At 45.7% G+C, this 19,465-nt stretch overlaps 1 protein-coding gene across 3 annotated transcripts in view; it reads left to right on the top strand.

Annotated features, from left to right (window-relative positions):
• Nucleotides 1–17,360, top strand: part of HECW1 (HECT, C2 and WW domain containing E3 ubiquitin protein ligase 1) — a 477,497-nt gene extending 460,137 nt beyond the window's left edge. For all 3 annotated transcript variants that reach the window (XM_067745847.1, XM_067745845.1, XM_067745846.1), the window contains 4 exons: nt 5,389–5,535; nt 7,117–7,231; nt 9,273–9,471; nt 16,166–17,360. In XM_067745847.1, the coding sequence (XP_067601948.1) occupies nt 5,389–5,535; nt 7,117–7,231; nt 9,273–9,471; nt 16,166–16,277 (573 nt within the window). In that variant the 3' untranslated portion in view covers nt 16,278–17,360. The remainder of the gene's footprint in view (nt 1–5,388; nt 5,536–7,116; nt 7,232–9,272; nt 9,472–16,165) is intronic.
• The last annotated feature ends 2,105 nt before the right edge of the window (nt 17,361–19,465 follow it).

The following is a 19,465-nucleotide window of genomic DNA, read 5'->3' as shown; positions in this document are numbered from 1 at the left end:
AAAAGCTTTATCTGCATCTATTGAAATGATCATATGGTTTTTCTCCTTCAATTTGTTAATATGGTGTATCACGTTGATTGATTTGCATATATTGAAGAATACTTGCATTCCTGGAATAAACCCCACTTGATCATGGTGTATGATCCTTTTAATGTGCTGTTGGATTCTGTTTGCTAGTATTTTGTTGAGGATTTTTACACCTATTTTCATCAGTGATATTGGCCTGTAGTTTTCTTTCTTTGTGACATCCTTGTCTGGTTTGTGTATCAGGGTGATGGTGGCCTCATAGAATGAGTTTGGGAGTGTTCCTCCCTCTGCTATATTTTGGAAGAGGTTGAGAAGGATAGGTGTTAGCTCTTCTCTAAATGTTTGATATAATTCGCCTGTGAAGCCATCTGGTCCTGGGCTTTTGTTTGTTGAAAGGTTTTTAATCACAGTTTCAATTTCTGTGCTTGTTATTGGTCTGTTCATATTTTCTATTTCTTCCTGATTCAGTCTTGGCTGGTTGTACATTTCTAAGAATTTGTCCATTTCTTCCAGGTTGTCCATTTTATTGGCATGGGTTGCTTGTAGTAATCTCTCATGATCTTTTGTATTTCTGCAGTGTCAGTTGTTACTTCTCCTTTTTCATTTCTAATTCTATTGATTTGAGTCTTCTCCCTTTTTTTCTTGATGAGTCTGGCTAATGGTTTATCAATTTTGTTTATCTTCTCAAAGAACCAGCTTTTAGTTTTATTGATCTTTGCTATCGTTTCCTTCATTTCTTTTTCATTTATTTCTGATCTGATCTTTATGACTTCTTTCCTTCTGCTAACTTTGGGGTTTTTTGTTCTTCTTTCTCTAATTGCTTTAGGTGCAAGGTTAGGTTGTTTATTCGAGATGTTTCCTGTTTCTTAAGGTAGGATTGTATTGCTATAAACTTCCCTCTTAGAACCGCTTTTGCTGCTTCCCATAGGTTTTGGGTCATCGTGTCTCCATTGTCATTTGTTTCTAGGTATTTTTTGATTTCCTCTTTGATTTCTTCAGTGATCACTTCGTTATTACGTAGTGTATTGTTTAGCCTCCATGTGTTTGTATTTTTTACAAATATTTTCCTGTAATTGATATCTAGTCTCATAGCATTGTGGTCGGAAAAGATACTTGATACAATTTCAATTTTCTTAAATTTACCAAGGCTTGATTTGTGACCCAAGATATGATCTATCCTGGAGAATGTTCCATGAGCACTTGAGAAAAATGTGTATTCTGTTGTTTTTGGATGGAATGTCCTATAAATATCAATTAAGTCCATCTTGTTTAATGTATCATTTAAAGCTTGTGTTTCCTTATTTATTTTCATTTTGGATGACCTGTCCATTGGTGAAAGTGGGATGTTAAATTCCCCTACTATGAATGTGTTACTGTCGATTTCCCCTTTTATGGCAGAAAGCACATGTCTTATGTATTGAGGTGCTCCTATGTTGGGTGCATAAATATTTACAATTGTTATATCTTCTTCTTGGATCGATCCCTTGATCATGATGTAGTGTCCTTCTTTGTCTGTTGTAATAGTCTTTATTTTAAAGTCTATTTTGTCTGATATGAGAATTGCTACTCCAGCTTTCTTTTGGTTTCCATTTGCATGGAATATCTTTTTCCATCCCCTTACTTTCAGTCTGTATGTGTCTCTAGGTCTGAAGTGGGTCTCTTGTAGACAGCATATATATGAATCTTGTTTTTGTATCCATTCAACCAGTCTGTGTCTTTCGGTGGGAGCATTTAATCCATTTACATTCAAGGTAATTATCGATATGTATGTTCCTATTCCCATTTTCTTAATTGTTTTGGGTTTGTTATTGTAGGTCTTTCCCTTCTCTTGTGTTTCTTGTCTAGAGAAGTTCCTTTAGCATTTGTTGTAAAGCTGGTTTGGTGGTGCTGAACTCTCTCAGCTTTTGCTTGTCTCTAAAGGTTTTAATTTCTCCATCAAATCTGAATGAGATCCTTGCTGGGTAGAGTAATCCTGGTTGTAGGTTTTTCTCCTTCATCACTTTAAATATGTCCTGCCAGTCCCTTCTGGCTTTCAGAGTTTCTGCTGAAAAATCAGCTGTTAACCTTATGGGGATTCCCTTGTGTGTTATTTGTTGTTTTTCCCTTGCTGCTTTTAATATGTTTTCTTTCTATTTAAGTTTTGACAGTTTGATTAATATGTGTCTTGGCATGTTTCTCCTTGGATTTATCCTGTATGGGGCTCTCTGTGCTTCCTGGACTTGATTAACTATTTCCTTTCCTATATTAGGGAAGTTTTCAACTATAATCTCTTCAAATATTTTCTCAGTCCCTTTCTTTTTCTCTTCTTCTTCTGGAACCCCTATAATTCGAATGTTGGTGCGTTTAATGTTGTCCCAGAGGTCTCTGAGTCTGTCCTCAGTTCTTTTCATTCTTTTTTCTTTATTCTGCTCTGCAGTAGTTATTTCCACTATTTTATCTTCCAGGTCACTTATCCGTTTTTCTGCCTCGGTTATTCTGCTATTGATCCCATCTAGAGTATTTTTAATTTCATTTATTGTGTTGTTCATCATTGCTTGTTTCATCTTTAGTTCTTCTAGGTCCTTGTTAAATGTTTCTTGCATTTTCTCTATTCTGTTTCCAAGATTTTGGATCATCTTTACTATCATTATTCTGAATTCTTTTTCAGGTAGACTGCCTGTTTCCTCTTCATTTTTTAGGTCTGGTGGGTTTTTATCTTGCTCCTTTATCTGCTGTGTGTTTTTCTGTCTCCTCATTTTGCTTATCTTACTGTGTTTGGGGTCTCCTTTTTGCACGCTGCAAGTTCGTAGTTCCCGTTGTTTTTGGTGTCTGTCCCCAGTGGCTAAAGTTGGTTCAGTGGGTTGTGTAGGCTTCCTGATGGAGGGGACTAGTGCCTGTGTTCTGGTGGATGAGGCTGGATCTTGTCTTTCTGGTGGGCATGTCCACGTCTGGTGGTGTGTTTTGGGGTGTCTGTGGACTTATTATGATTTTAGGCAGCCTCTCTGCTAATGGGTGGGGTTGTGTTCCTGTCTTGCTAGTTGTTTGGCATAGGGTGTCCAGCACTGTAGCTTGCTGGTCGTTGAGTGAAGCTGGGTGCTGGTGTTGAGATGGAGATCTCTGGGAGATTTTCGCTGTTTGATATTACGTGGAGCTGGGAGGTCTCCTGTGGACCAGTGTCCTGAAGTTGGCTCTCCCACCTCAGAGGCACAGCACTGACTCCTGGCTGCAGCACCAAGAGCCTTTCACCCACACGGCTCAGAATAAAAGGGAGAAAAAGTAGAAAGAAAAGGAAGGAAGGAAGGAAGGATGGAAGGAAGGAAGGAAGAAAGAAAATAAAAGAAAATAAAATAAAGTAAGATAAAGTAAAATAAAGTTATTAAAATAAAAAAATAATTATTAAGAAAAAAATTTTTTAAGAAAAAAAAAACGGACGGATAGAACCCTAGGACAAATGGTGAAGGCAAAGCTATACAGACAAAATCTCACACAGAAGCATACACATACACACTCACAAAAAGAGGAAAAGGGGAAAAAATAATAAATCTTGCTCTCAAAGTCCACCTCCTCAATTTGGGATGATTGGTTGTCTATTCATGTATTCCACACATGCAGGTACATCAAGTTGATTGTGGAGCTTTAATCCGCTGCTCCTGAGGCTGGGAGAGATTTCCCTTTCTCTTCTTTGTTCTCACAGCTCCCGGGGCTCAGCTTTGGATTTGGCCCCGCCTCTGCGTGTAGGTCGCCGGAGGGCGTCTGTTCTCCTTTAACAGGACGGGGTTAAAGGAGCCGCTGATTCGGGGGCTCTGGCTCACTCAGGCCGCGGGGAGGGAGGGGGACGGATGCGAGGCGGGCCTGCGGCGGCAGAGGGCAGCGTCACGCTGCACCAGCCTGAGGCGCACCGTGCGTTCTCCCGGGGAAGTTGACCCTGGATCCCGGGACCCTGGCAGTGGCGGGCTGCACAGGCTCCCCGGAAGGGGGGTGTGGAGAGTGACCTGTGCTCCTACACGGGCTTCTTGGTGGCGGCAGCAGCAGCCTTAGCGTCTCATTCCCGTCTCTGGGGTCCGCGCTTTTAGCCGCGGCTCGCGCCCGTCTCTGGAGCTTCTTTAAGCAGCGCTCTTAATCCCCTCTCCTTGAGCACCAGGAAACAAAAAGGGAAGAAAAAGTCACTTGCCTCTTCGGCAGGTCCAGACTTTTCCCCGGACTCCCTCCCGGCTAGCCGTGGTGCACCAACCCCCTGCAGGCTGTGTTCACGCCACCAACCCCAGCCCTCTCCCTGCGCTCCGACCGAAGCCCGAGCCTCAGCTCCCACCCCCGCCCGCCTCGGCGGGTGAGCAGACAAGCCTCTCGGGCTGGTGAGTGCTGGTCGGCACCGATCCTCTGTGCGGGAATCTCCCAGCTTTGCCCTCCACACCCCTGTGGCTGCGTTCTCCTCCGCGGCTCCGAAGCTTCCCCCCTCTGCCACCCGCAGTCTCCGCCCGCGAAGGGGCTCCTAGTGTGTGGAAACGTTTCCTCCTTCACAGCTCCCTCCCACTGGTGCAGGTCCCGTCCCTATCCTTTTGTCTCTGTTTATTCTTTTTTCTTTTGCCGACCCAGGTACGTGCGGGGTTTCTTGCCTTTTCGGAGGTCTGAGGTCTTCTGCCAGCGTTCAGTAGGTGTTCTGTAGGAGTTGTTCCACGTGTAGATGTATTTCTGGTGTATCTGTGGGGAGGAAGGTGATGTCCACGTCTTACTCTTCCGCCATCTTCCTAATTTAAGACACCAACTCTTTTTGATAAAAATGTCTAATATGTTATGTGCCTTCTTGCCTTTCAAAACAGTAAAGCGCAGATCATCACTTTTCTTGTTAGCTTGTCCTAACAAACATGCATCTTCATACTACGTGGCAACTTCAATCTCTGTTTCCTTTCTCAAGGTCAGGCTGTCACTCTTCAGCCACTCTTATACCTGGCTGCAAAAGTATCCTCCCACCCTCCACTGTTTTCCTGCCAATGATCTGCTGTGGTTGGGGAAGAATTTGGCTGTTAAGAATTTGATCTAATTGGGATTTGGGGCAATCAAGTATGTGACTATAGGATAAGGACATTCCAGTCCATTTAGGGACAACCAGGGGCATTTTTCTTTTATTTCCATTAAGCCTCTTGAGTTAAAGAAACACATTTTCTCTTTATAAAACAAAAATGCTTCTAAGGTACTGAAGTATCTGCTTAGAACAACCAGAACCTTTCTAGTAACTTCCAGGAGAGGAAAAAGAAGCAAGAAAGCAATGATGCCAAATGCTTGTGAAGACGACTTTTTGCAAAGAGTTCATCCTCCTAAAATCGATCTGTCTCACTGCAAGATAGGCTGAGTCCACAAGCATCATGATCTTTGTTTCCCCTCAAGGTAACGGAGAGGGAGTTAAAGTCTGGAGGAGCGAACACCCAAGTGACAGAAAAGAACAAGAAAGAGTACATCGAGAGGATGGTGAGGTGGCGGGTGGAGCGCGGAGCGGTGCAGCAGACCGAGGCCCTGGTCCGGGGCTTCTACGAGGTGAGACCCAGGCTCGGCAGGCACGCCAGGCCTTCACCCCCGACACAGCTTGTTAGGAGAAGGGAGAGGACAAGCAAGGCAGGAAGAGGGCTCAGCTCTACTCACCAGCGTGCAAAGAGGGCCTCCTGGGGGTAGAGGGTGAGGGGTCAGCGTTCTCTGGGAAACCCAGCTCTCGTGGTCTCACAAAACTGGCATTGGTGTGGCCCTGCTGTGCCACCTGTGAAAACACATGACACGTCCTGCCAAGACATGTGCGTGTTGCATCTCCTTTCACTCAGTGAAATAAAAATGAGTGAAATGAAGTGGAGGGCATTGTCCGCTCTCGCTTGATTTTTATTTTCTTACACAGGCAGACCTCGGAGATACTGCAGGTTTAGTTCCAGACCATGGCAGTAAAGCCGATGTCACAATAAAGCGTCACGTGAATTGTTCGGTTTCCTAGTGCTTATAAGAGTTATGTTTACACTGTACTGTAGTGTACTAAGTGTGCAATAGCATTATGTCTAGAAAAAACAATGTACATAACTTATTGAAAAAATACTTTATTACTGAAAAAACTAACCATCATCTGATGATGCAGCGTTGCCCCAAACCTTCAATTTGTAAAAAAAAGCAGTATCTGTAGAATGCAATAAAGCAAAACACAATAAAAGGAGATATGCTCCTAGTGTCACTTTGTACCACATGATCCATGCTGAGATGGTAAATCAGGAGGACAGTGACGTATTATGGGATTGTATGAAATCACGTGTGTGAAACTTTTGAAAGTTCTAAAGCACTATAGAATTTAAAGAATCTTTCATTCAATTAAAAAAAGTTTTTTAAAAAAAGCATCAGAGATCAATAGTAATCAAAAAAAAAAAAAAAGGACAGTGACAACTGCTAGCCTTTGTGTGCACCAAAAATTGACATGGTTAAACTTTTGCAATTTAGAAACAAGGGTTTGGGTGTTGGAAGGTTTGCTTTGCTGCTGTGATGGAGAACAGCGTGGGTGACTGGCTGGTCCACTGGTTTGATTAAAGGAGGTACCCACTGCAGGTGTTCAGTTGTACCTGATATATTTGGCAACAAGATGTAAAGCCGGAGCTTAGAACACTAACCAAGCAGATCTTCCCGGATCTTTGAAGGAGGAATTCAGGAAGTAAGGGGAGAAAGGAAGGAAAAGACAGTCATTTTAATATATAACGTCCATTCCTAGGAAATAAGTCCTAGTTTTATGTAGAGGAGAGGATCCCTTTATGTAGAGGAGAGGAGTCCAGGGACTTGGACTTTTTGCCTTCAAAAGGTGACGTTATTTGGAAACTTAAATGTGACTCTGGAATGTCAAGTCAGGCTTATTCATAACATCATTCCGAGAGGGAATATCACAGCAGTGAAAAGCAGCAGACCTTTTTTGAGTTCCCAGCTCATGAAGGGGTAGTGTCTCAAAATGCTCCTGATTCTGAACTTAAACACGATAGCACTTTGGGGGAAAAAGTTGTAAACAATGGTCAGCCTCCCAGCTTAACCCACAGAAATAATAATGAATGTAACCTCTCCAGGAGGTTGAGCCTGGAGGCTGAGGCCTAATGTGGATTTCAGGTGGTGGACTCGAGGCTGGTCTCCGTGTTCGATGCCAGGGAGCTGGAGCTGGTGATCGCGGGCACGGCGGAGATCGACCTGGTCGACTGGCGGAACAATGCTGAGTACCGGGGAGGTGAGTGAGCGGGGCTTGTTGACGGATCGGCTCTCACAGACACAGTCCTTCACTTCTTAACAAATGTTATTGAGGTGAAACTGACGTAACATGAAATTAATCATTTTAAAGGGAACAACGTGGTGGCGTTTAGCGCACTCACAATGTGGTACAACCATCCCCTCTAGCTAATTCTAAAACGTTTTCCTCATTCTCAAAGGAAACCCTGGACCCAGGAAGCAGTTACTCCCCCTTTCTCCCCCATCCTCCCACCCCAGCAAACCTCAGTGTGCCTTCTGTCTCTGTGCATGTACCAGTGCTGGATACCTCATGTAAATAGAATGATACTGTATGTGGCCTTTGGGGTCTGGCTTCTTTCACTCAGTAAGGTTTGTTCACGTTGTAGTATGATTCACTACTGCATTCCCTTTTATGGCTGAATACTGTTCATATATATATTCCATATGTAGTGATAATATAAATATAAAATAATATCACTTTTTGAAGGTTACAAAAAACTTGGCCTTACTTCAGTACGTGTGCAAAGTAGGCTCTGGTCCATGCCTTCCGCCAGCTTCCAACCTAGACTTTCCTTTGGGTGACAGTAATCCCTGCTGGTCGTCTCTGGCATAACTCGGTGGAGATGCGTTCCAGAGAACGCCACCGTCCACGGGCCATCTCCAGAGCTGGGTCGTTTGCTGGCAGGAAAGGGTGTCCTGCTCCCTGTAGAAGTGAAGCCCTCTTCACATCAGTCCTGGTTTGCTGCAACACGGTTCTCACTGTCATCTCTCCAAATCTAATGTCTGACCCCTCCTAGCTATTCACCTTCACGCTGCCGTACCAGCCTTCCTGAAACATTTATTTTGATCAGGGCATTTCCCACCCCACAAAACAATCAAGCTCCTTATTACTTAGAAACCTTTGAACGTTCTTTAAGCTGAAAATCCTTTCTTCATGTAAAATATTACAGAGAAACCCCTATCAATATAATAGAGGGTGAACAAGGGGCCCATCATCTAAGCCTACCTTGTCTCCCCGGTACACTCAGCCATGTAGCAGGAAACCTCTGTGGGACCACGAGGCCCTTCCTGGCTTGGTAGGAAAGCCACCGACCTCAGGTGTCAAGTCACAGTGTCTCTGCCTAGCTATTAAGGTGTCTGAGGCCCCAGCAAGGTCCCTTCAGTCCTCAGCAGAACCCCTATGCTGGTCTATGCTGGTCTATGCTGGTCTAGTCGGCTTGCTGTTCCCTGCATATTGATTCCGCATTCTTATCATTCTCTATTTCCCCTCCTGCACTCCCACAAGCCCTTCACATGCCGAACTCACACCTCCCTTCCCTTGTGAAGCTTTCCTTCTTTCTGCCCCAGTCCACATAGATTTCTGCATCTTTGAGTGTTTCGTGCATTTGCAGTCAGTGGGGAACCATCTACCTTATCATAAGGGATTGCTCCAAGCTTGGTTTCCTTACTGTCCTGTGAGAGGCCCCATACTACTTCCATGGGCCCAACTCTTTGCGGCCCAGGGCTGATCTGGGGGCAGCGGCTCCAAGGGCACTTGGAGAGCCCGGCATCTTCCGTGGACCAAGTTTCACATTCACCTCCAGCCTTTCTTAAGTCCTAGACGCGCCACAGTATGTGGGTCCCGAGAGCTAAGACATCAGAACAAAGACAATACCAGGAAATACCATATTCGTAGAGAGCTTTGTCTCTTCGGAACCCCAAAGATCTCTACCAGGCCTCGTCACTCCTTGTCCACATTTATATCAGGCAGGAAAAGGACTCCCGGGGTCCCAGTTGTTTAAATAGAAAGCAGACATCTCTGAGGACATCCCTCACAGCATACAGCCTTTTTACAAAGTGCCTATTTTCTAAATACTTTTGTTTTTAAATTGGAGTCAGTTATACAAATTGTTTTAGACCTACCGAAAGGCCATCACGAGAGAAATCAGCAGATCAAGAGCTGCTGTTCAGTTCTTGGCACACCTGATGTGTATTTCATCTCCCCCCCACCACTCCCTCCTCCCCTCTACACATCCTCTCGGTCTCCCTCCTGCTCCACTCAGGTTATCACGATGGGCATCTTGTGATCCGCTGGTTCTGGGCTGCGGTGGAACGTTTCAACAACGAGCAGAGACTCAGATTACTGCAGTTCGTCACGGGAACGTCAAGCGTGCCCTACGAAGGCTTCGCAGCCCTTCGAGGGAGCAACGGGCTTCGGCGTTTTTGCATAGAGAAATGGGGGAAAATTACATCTCTCCCCAGGTATGGAGCTCCTGCCCACCTTTGGGAAACCTGCCGAAGAAGGCCAAGTACCCTTTGTCATTTGAGCTTGGGCACTTAACCGTTGGGATGGAATTCTTTCCTGCCACCCAAAGTATTGTTCCGTGAGTCATTAGTGAAAGGTGTGGGTGAGAAGTCTCGGGGAGGTGCATTTAGACCATATTCTTAGTGATTTTTTGTTGCCTGATGGTATTTGGGCTAGTGGTATCACGGTCCATGTGTCAGTCCTACGTAGCCCAATTTAATTGAAAGAGGAATGCCTCATCTGGGGGAGCGTCCAAAGTGGCCCTGCCAGCACTGTGTCTGGACTTCTACTGTTACCCACCCGGGTTCTTGGATACTTTAATCAACAGAAATTGATAAGAGGCCAGACAAATTCAGGAAAGGGTTTACTGGGACTTGCCCCCAAGGCAGGGTGGTGAGCTGTTCCCTTAAATGGGGTGAGGGTGGGGGCCAATGGCTGGGTGGGGCCAGAGGCGGGGCTTCGGTGCTCTGCACACCCCCTTGGTGGTGCTGTGTGCAGGGATCACGCACAGTCCCCCGTTTTTGCTCCCGGCATCTCAGAAGTGGCAGTTGGTTTGTGGCCTTTTTGTATCTTATTGTTCATAATTGCCCCTAACTGCCCGTGCCTGCAGTTATTTTTAGTCCCTTCGAGTTTCTTTGTATTCTGTTGCTCAAGGAGATGTTTGTCCAGGTGCAAGCACTGCAGTAAAGGATCCCAGGTCCCAGCCTGTCTCACTATGACGCAGCACTGGATACACTTGATATTCCCTGGAATAGTTAGCATGTGCATGTTACATTTTTCCTACCATGTTTCAAACTGTGTGCAGACAAGACCACGTGTATATCTCCGGTCTCTATAGTGGCTTCTATGCAGTAAGCTATTGATGAAATTATTGTAAGATAATGCAAAAAAAAGGAGGCACTAGGGCTCCAGGCAGTTTAACGGAATGAATTCCCTGCACCATGAGTTTTCATCCCAACACTTCCTCCGTCCTTTCTGTGCCACTTTGGGTAGCATATTCCTCATCGGTGAAATAAGGAGCACTAAAGAGATACTTCTGTGTAGGTACTATAGTATTAAAACCCGCTCAGCAAACATAAGATTGATCCACACTATTTTCTTCTACTGTGATATTTTCTAATTATAACAGAAGATTCGTATTTAATTCAGCTGTATTTCTACATGGCCTCCCAGACACTTTGCTAAATCCCTATTGTGGAAGGATTGACTGAACTATAATTTTCATCTAGCTTTCCTAGACTTTCTAGCATCCCGGAGATAATTCACCTGATGACGGTGCGTATTAGCAGGCCCAGGAGGCAGAGTGCATGCCCAGCTGGTTAATAACAGCCTAAAGCGTTGGGGCACTTTTCAGCCCTGGCTTCACCCACTTCGATCAGCAGACCCTCAGTGCTCATTTGCACGGCTCTGCTGAGCACTGAACCTGCTGAACGAAGTCTGGCAAGAAAATAAGGCTAAAAAGGCAAGATTTCCATTTGTCGAGTTGAATGATAGATTTGGAGGATGAGGTTTTTGGGAAACATTTTGCTCTTACTTTAGAGGAGTGAATTTGAGTCACATTTGATGATTCTCTCATAGTGGGCACCTCAGTGTGCACCTGAAGGAGGGCCTGAGCTACAGCAATGAACCTGCCCAGAGGGGCGTACAGTCTAGGGAGGAACGGAGCGGAAGAGTAAGTCATTACGACTCCAGGTGCAATCAGAGGGGCAGTAAGAAGGGAAGATAAAAGCAGGATGCTGTGAGTTTGTAGAACAGAGACCTAAACCTGATTGAGTTGACAGGAGACGATGACACAGAGAAGCTGGCATTTAGGTGAGCCCTGAGGGGCAAGGAAGGATGGAGGGGATTCTGGGCTGAAGCCACAGCAGGAGCAAAGCCTGGGGGTGGGAAGGGTCGGCTGTGTTCAGGAAAGATCACAAAGCTGGCCTGGAGGACAAGATGTCCAGTGCGACACTTGCAGGGGACGCAGTTGATAGAGAGAGTTTGGTGGGCCACGGAGAGAAGACCCGCTGAGGAGTCTGTTTTACTCTTTAGGAAAGGGAAGTCACTGCTTTTGTCATTTGGGGTCAGAGATTGAGTCTAATTACATATATGCTCTGGGCAGCTTTGAAATGTACATTAATCCTATCAACCCACACAGAGAACTTATAGGGTGGACGTCAGGCGTATGAACAGGCTCAGCACATCTGGGCCAAGGCGCTCCTAAAAAGGCTGCTGCCCCACGAATCCCAGAGAGGGTTCTCGGGGGAAGCGGGGACTTTGCCGTAGGCCAGAAGGGCCCCAAGAATCAAGTGCTGAGATGCCTCTAAGGGGCCAGTGAAGACGACCCTCTGAGTAGTAACCCCCGACTAGTCTCCCTTGTGCATTTTCTGATGATCCAAGAACCTAGAAAGTGTCACCTATGTGTGGAGAGAAAGAAAGAACCTCTGGATTCCAATCATGGTAGTTCGGAAAGACCTGGCCTGGCCATATGGCAGGTGATAGAAGCCTGAGGCAAGCAGGAGCACCGAGCACCCTCGGGGTGACCCGGGGCTCCCCAGAGACCGTGAGCCCCGTGTGCAACCCACGCTCTGACGAGCTGCATTCTCCTCAGACCTTCCCTCTAGAAAGGCAGCTGGCCTCCCAGACGAGGGAGCGTCACAGCAAAACCATACATCAGTCCGTGCTTTCCAGAGTGTGTGGGGATTAGGACAAAGGACTCTGAGGGTAGAGGTTTCTAGGCTCTAAGTTTACAGTGCCTGGTGAAGAAACTTCATAAACCACCATCGCTGGAGCGTAAGAGGGGTGAGATGGTCACGGAGGTTGGGGTCAAGGAGCTGGCAGGCCAGGGCACTGAACAGCCAACCAAGTGGACTCAGATGCTACACAGTCTGGTGGGAAGACCTGAAAATGGAGAGCATTGAAGCCAAGTACCAGAGATTTTGATAAATGTGTTACCCAGAAGGTCAGAAGGTATGGAGGGTACGTCTAGATCACTGATGGTCAAACGTGTCTTAACTGCAGCCCACAGAGAGAAGGGCCCTTCACATCCCAACACAATACATGCACAGGTACTCCTGTGTGTGTATGTTCGTCAAAACAATACTTCATCCTTATTACCTGCAGGTAATACACTATTTCCTACCCTATCCTATTTCATTGGAATAAAATGCCGGACAAAACCTGTAGTTTGGGGGAAAAAATATCTAAATGGCATGAGATTCAGAGGAACAGAAATGTTTGATCAAAGATTGAAAAGTAATGATGTAGAATGGGCAGTGGTGAGTGGAAAAGTCGCTCATCCATCCACAGCCCAGCATGCAGCAGGGTGAACGGTGACCATCTCCACTCCTGAGTGCTGAGAACCACATCCAGAGCTTGGAGGCCACATCCAGACCAGGAGGTGGGAGAGTTTCCTTACTGAGGAACTTGACAAGGAAAGGCTTGGGAGGAAAGAAAACTCGGGAGCTGGTCAGGGTAGACCCAGCACAGGCAGCGTGGAGATAAGATGAAGGAGAGGAGAAAACCTTAGGGGTTTACATTTAGAGTAAGGACCAGGGGCAACAGAAGTATGAGTCATGGGCGGATTAACAGGACTAAAATTCTAACACAAACATGCTTCAGTGCAGATGTAAACTGAGCCCAAGCCCAGGATGAAGGTGGAGGCCTGGTTAAGTTGGTAGTTGGCTTACTCTATAGGGATGGTTCTCAAGTGGGGGAGGGCAGGAAAGAGGTGATTGTGTCCCCGCAGGGGACACTTGGCAATGTCTGCAGACATTTTTGGTTGTCGGGGAGGAGTCCTCCTGGCTTCTCTCAGGTAGAGACCGAGGATGCTGCGAAACACCTACAAGACACAGGACAGTCCCTCCCGTTGGAGAGTCATCGAGCTCAAAGTGTCAGTGGTGCCGGGTGGGAAGCCCTGCTCTGTAGGCTGTCGGGCTACAAAGGAGGCATGAGGGAGCCATTGGGAGTCCCTAAGAGAAACTGACAGCCACTGAGAAGCCATCAAGAAGCCAAGGGAAGGGCTTCCCTGGTGGCGCAGTGGTTGAGAGTCCGCCTGCCGATGCAGGGGACGTGGGTTCGTGTCCCGTTCCGGGAGGATCCCACGTGCCGCGGAGCGGCTGGGCCCGTGAGCCATGGCTGCTGAGCCTGCGCTCCGCAGCGGGAGAGGCCACAGCAGTGAGAGGCCTGTGTACCGCAAAAAAAAAAGAAAGCCAAGGGAAGAGAGATGTTCAGAGGAAGAGCTGTCAGATGCTTTCAAACAGCCTGAGGAGGTGGGCATAGAAAATGTGCCTCTGGATTGGGGAATCGAGAGGTCATTGACAAACTTGGAAAAGAGTAGATTCAGCAGTGATAGAGTGAGAAGCTGTCCAGAGATTGAGGCCGTAGTTGGGCGGTGGGAGAAGATGACTTGAAAAGGAGTCACACTTAAAGAACTGGCCTCACAGCCGCACGCGGTAGCGGTGCTGCCTCTTTCCATCGTTTGCTCATAACCAAGCTTAGAGTGGTCTCTACTGCAGAGGAGCAGGACCGGCTTCGGTACTGTCTTGGTGCACATTTTAGTCGGTAACTTGGAAAACCTCGAGGAGACGGAGAGATCGACTGTGTAGATGACACAGGTTAGAAGTATCACACGTAGTACCGTCCAAAATGATCTCAAAATGCTGGAACCCTAGAATAACACCGACAGCGTGGAATCTGACACGACACAACTGAACAGATCCAGTGGAGTCCCAAAATATCAACCTCACAAATACGAGATGAGGCTGATTCATTTGCTTGCAGTCACGTGGAAGAGGCCATGGGTCTGAAGTCCCCACGTGGGTGACACAGTTCCTAAAGTCATGACTGCAATGGTGGTCGCATGATTAGTAAGCGACCCTGATGCTCAAATGATGATTCACGGTTTACGAAGGCATCTATGTGCTGTCCTCACACCAGCCCTCTGAGGTGCATGGAATGTGTATTATTATCCCATTTTATAAGTGAGAAAACTGAGGCTCAGGAAGATTCATTGACTTTCCCAAGGTTATAAAGCTAGTCAGTGGCTGGACCGTGACCAGAATAGAGGTCTTCCGAACCCTGGTTCCAGATTCTGTCCACGACCCCAGCCCACCTGGGAGCCGTGGGTCCAGTGCCCAGGTAATGAAGTAAGCAGGTCCTCCGTGCTGTCAGGACCACACGTGGAGAGCGGAGAGGACTTAGGAATGAGGAATCAAATCGTGATTTGATTGTGTTCATTCATTCTAGATTACAAACTAGGATTTATTTAAGAGTTAACCAGGCCTATAGATTAATGCACTAAGAACAACTCTTGAAGAAACTCTGGGTGTTCAGACTAGGTCTTGAAGAGGGGCCATTTGCTACTGTTTTCAGTTCCCAGAAATTATCTTTTACAGAATTAATCTGATCCCAGCTATCTTCTAAATAGGATTTGTTTTTTCTGTATTATTTCCACTTCGGAGTGACAGTGAAAATGATTAGATAAAAAAAAAACCAAGAAGATGCTGTCTGCCCGTATCCCGCCCCTGGCTAACTCAGCCAGTTCCAGAAGCACACTTGGCATTTTTCTGCCCCTCTTCACTTGGTTAGCAGGGTCTGGTCCTGGTCCATGCATTGGCACATAGCAGGGAAAGCCGTTCTTTGTCTAGGCCCAACACTGGCCCACACAGATGGGCCCGCAGGATGAAGTACATGACCAAATAAGCTGAACCCAGGGCAAGTGGCACCGGGATGCCGCAGGGAGGATTATCCCCCAAGCTCAGCTGTTCTTGGAAATGCGGCATCTCTGCTTCAGGTTAAGCAGGCCCCACTATGAATGGTAAAGGAGTCGGACTGTCATTGCTCCATCACACCTGCCTCGATGGGGCATTGGATCTCGAGAGTTCCAGGGTATCCGTTGGCACCTCTAGGTCAATGCACAGGGTTTACAGAGGCCCAGAAATCAGAGCTGGGCAAGGAGACTTGGGAACATAATCCTCTAATACTAATTATGTTCCTTTGCTGGCCACATCCAACTTCATCTCTCAGTTGTAAAGTGTCGCTGGTTTGCTAGTGCAGTGCTAGTATGACGTGGTGTGCTTCCAAATGCAAACCCACCCCTCCAGTTTCTAGATATTCCAGTCCTTCAACTGGTCTATTCCTGTCTGGAAGGCTGTGGTTCTGTCTTTTTTTAATTTTTAAAAAATTATTTATTTATTTATTTTTGGCTGCATTGGGTCTTCGTTGCTGCGCGCGGGCTTTCTCTAGTTGCAGCCAGCGGGGGCTACTCTTCATTGCGGTGCACGGGCTTCTCATTGCGGTGGCTTCTCTTGTTGCGGAGCACGGGTTCTAGACGTGCGGGCTTCAGTAGTTGTGGCTCGAGGGCTCTAGAGTACAGGCTCAGTAGTTGTGGCGCACGGGCTTAGTTGCTCTGCGGCATGTGGGAACTTCCCGGACCAGGGCTCAAACCCGTGTGCCCTGCATTAGCAGGCGGATTCTTAACCACTGCGCCACCAGGGAAACCCAAGGCTGTGCTTCTTAGTTTGCAGGTGTGTTATGGTGGTCCTAAAACATGGTTCTACCCTCTTTAGATTCACTTTTGATTCACAGATTCAGACTGATCACAGAACTAGCCAAGCCAGTTGTACCATTGAAACAAACACCTTGACCAGCCTTTTCTCCCCCATTCAGGGCACACACGTGCTTCAATCGATTGGATCTTCCACCTTATCCCTCGTACTCCATGTTGTATGAAAAGCTGTTAACGGCGGTGGAAGAAACCAGCACCTTTGGACTTGAATGAGGAACTCAAAACTTTTCCTGGCCAGTGACATCATCCTTTCCCTTTCCCTGAATCAACTCTCCTTTGATTTTGGTATTCCATGATTTTCGTTTTCAAACCAAATCAGGATTGACGAGCTGTGCATGAAGCATTGCCTTCTTCTCAGATCTTACCTTCAGGCTTATCTCCTCTACTTTCAATGAACTGCTAGCCTGTATGCAATATTTAAAAACAAACAAACAAACAAACAGCTGTCTCAAGGTCTGTGTATATCTCCACATACCTCCATTACTGACAATGAAATATGAATGCAAGTTATGCTACACTTGACCAAATGGTAATAAATGTTTACTTCCATTTCTATGATTTAAGGGGAAATTTGAGCATTAAGCATTCCGAGCTTTTCTATACCCATCTCTTCTGAGCAGAGCCACCATTTTTAATAATTTCTAACAACAAACGCCAGAATAGGAGCTGATCAACTCTTTCTTTTCCTCCCACTCTACTTTTTCCCTGGGCATCCAATCCATCCAAAAACAGCAGTGACAACACCACAATTTTGATACATTCAACTCATGATTCATATGTGGCATTGGTCCCGTCACCTGGAACTAGCCTAGACATATGGTGCAAATGTTACACTTTCCAACCAATAATAACACTAAGAAAAACACCTCCTGCTGATGCAACACAGGGCATCCCAATGGTTGTGGGGATTGTGGCTCGACTTGAGTTCAGAGAAGTCCTGGGGGGGGAGGGAGGTGCACCCCCCGTGAACACCCACCACCCAAGAAGCACAAACTTGTGCACAAGTCCAAGAAGGAGATCTCATTATGTAGCATAAACAACGAGGCGTCTACCCCCATTGTGTTGTATAGAACGCGTTGAAGCAAACAGGAGAAAGGGGAGAAGGGCATTAGGGCATATTAGAAGGACATATTCAGTTGGTCTGAATACTTGAGTCCTGTACTGTTTTCTTTTGCTTTGTTCCATCTAGCCACAGGTCTCCTTCCCAGAGGAAGAAAAATGTCCTGATAATCTCATGACTTTTGTTCAAGCCAAGTAATTACCTGTTTGGCAAACAAACTTTTATTTCAACTTTGATAGTGTTTTCATTTTTTCGTGGTTTTTTTTTTTTTCCTTCATCAGGGTGTTCAAATTCCTTCACATCTGATTGTCCACAGGGACCGCACTAAATCGGAAGCCGCAGAGAGCGATGGTGCTTGTTAGGAATCAAGGGCAATATAATACATCTCCTTCCTCCGTAGCAGTCATCCCTGGCGCAAGACCTAACCCCCCAAAGGGCAATATAATACATCTCCTTCCTCCATAGTGGTCCTCCTGGAGCAAAGACCTAACTCCCCAAAGGCACGCTGATTTGTGTCAAAATAGGGATCCAGTTTCTTTTAGCATTCAGTAAAGAGACGTCTCAGAAAACGTAGTGTTTTCAGAACAACAGTTGCAGGCTCCAGGGACAGCCTAACCTCTCAATTACATTTGCCATAAACCCAAACATGATGGTCATTTGCTATTTGTCTAACCTTGTTATCGTGTCGTCTGAAATATGTCACTAATGAAAGTGTTTTTCTTCACTGGGAAAAGAGCTGTTGAAATGTCACATTGTTGTCCTTCAGTATATTAAGCAAGGGAGAAATGTGAGAAATGTGGGAAAGTTAATTTCATCCAGAGCCAGGTCTAGAGTTCATATTGGTTTGCGTCCAGACAATGTGTTAATTGTGCTTCCTGCACTGTACAAGGAGACCTTCCTTTAGCAGGGATTAGAATGCTCGTGCGCACCCCTTGCTGCTGTGTACCTGTTGTCAATCAGGGAATATGTGTGTTACAGAAATCTGCCCTTCTGTTGTTGTCTAAAAAGAATATTTACCAAGATAGGATGATGGAATGTGTAAGTTACATAATACAGAATGAGGGATCTGTAAACTTCAGGACACATTTCAGCATGTGGAGCTGTTGTTTATGAAATCAGGACATAAGGGTGATGCAGATCGTTTCACCATCCTATATAGAATAGCATCTCTAGTACAGGGGGCATCTTTCATTTTTAGAATTTGGTGTTAGATATATGTAAATACTCAATTCAAGCATTCAGTTCTTCTTTTCAGTTCTTCTATTAGAACATTGACAAGGGAGAAGGCTGATCCGAAGATGGAACCTGCTCCCGGGGAGCTTCACAATTTACACAAATATCTAATTAATCTGTTAATTAGATTAATTGATGACTATTCTTCCCACATACAGAAGGAACAAGGTAGCATAGAAGTTATATATAGATGGAAAACTTGGGCATGAATGATTTTCAACTAACTTTTCCTTATTCCCACTGCCCCACCCAATGCCATGGCTCAGATATATCCCACAAAGCATCCAGGAGCACTATTTCATAAAAGTATAAAATTCCAGAAAGACATACTGGTGTCAGAGTCCCTGAAAAAGTGTGAAGTGTGCTTAATAGGGTCCCAATTTCCATTACAGCCTTGCACAGAATCCCTAAGGAAGGAAAACAAAGAGAAGAGGAGGACAGAGAGTTGCTATGGAAAACTCTTTATTTCTCTTTGTCCCAGATGATGTTTCTTCAGTTAATATTCCCTCATATATGAGGCTGATTTTTAAATTATGTATAACATTATATATATATATATATATATTTACACATATAACAAAACAGCTATAGGACTCGATTGTGCTATTAATTTCACCAGGTGGATGTGCAGACCACCCCAAATCATATAATTCATAATGGACAAGATAGATCTCACCCATTTGTTACCTTGTGTAAATTTCCTTTTAACTTAAAGTATTAGTTTTCTCCATGGAGGCATAGTATAAAATTAATCATTTATAAACCACTATTTCCCTAAAACAAGATCTTTTAGAGCTATTTCTTTAAAATTTATTTTATTTATTTTATTTTTAACTGCATTGGGTCTTTGTTGCTGCGCGCGGGCTTTCTCTAGTTGTGGCGAGCGGGGGCTACTCTTCACTGAAGTGCGCAGGCTTCTCATCGTGGTGGCTTCTCTTGTTGCGGAGCACAGGCTCTAGGCGCGCAGGCTTCAGTAGTTGTGGTGCACAGGCTCAGTAGTTGTGGCACACGAGCCCAGCTGCTCCACGGCATGTGGGATCTTCCTGGACCAGGACTCGAACCCGTGTCCCCTGCATTGGCAGGCAGACTCAACCACTGCGCCACAAGG

This window comes from Pseudorca crassidens, chromosome 8 (genome assembly GCF_039906515.1).
Source record: "Pseudorca crassidens isolate mPseCra1 chromosome 8, mPseCra1.hap1, whole genome shotgun sequence".
NCBI lineage: Eukaryota > Metazoa > Chordata > Mammalia > Artiodactyla > Delphinidae > Pseudorca > Pseudorca crassidens.
This window is presented reverse-complemented; position numbering and strand designations above follow the sequence as displayed.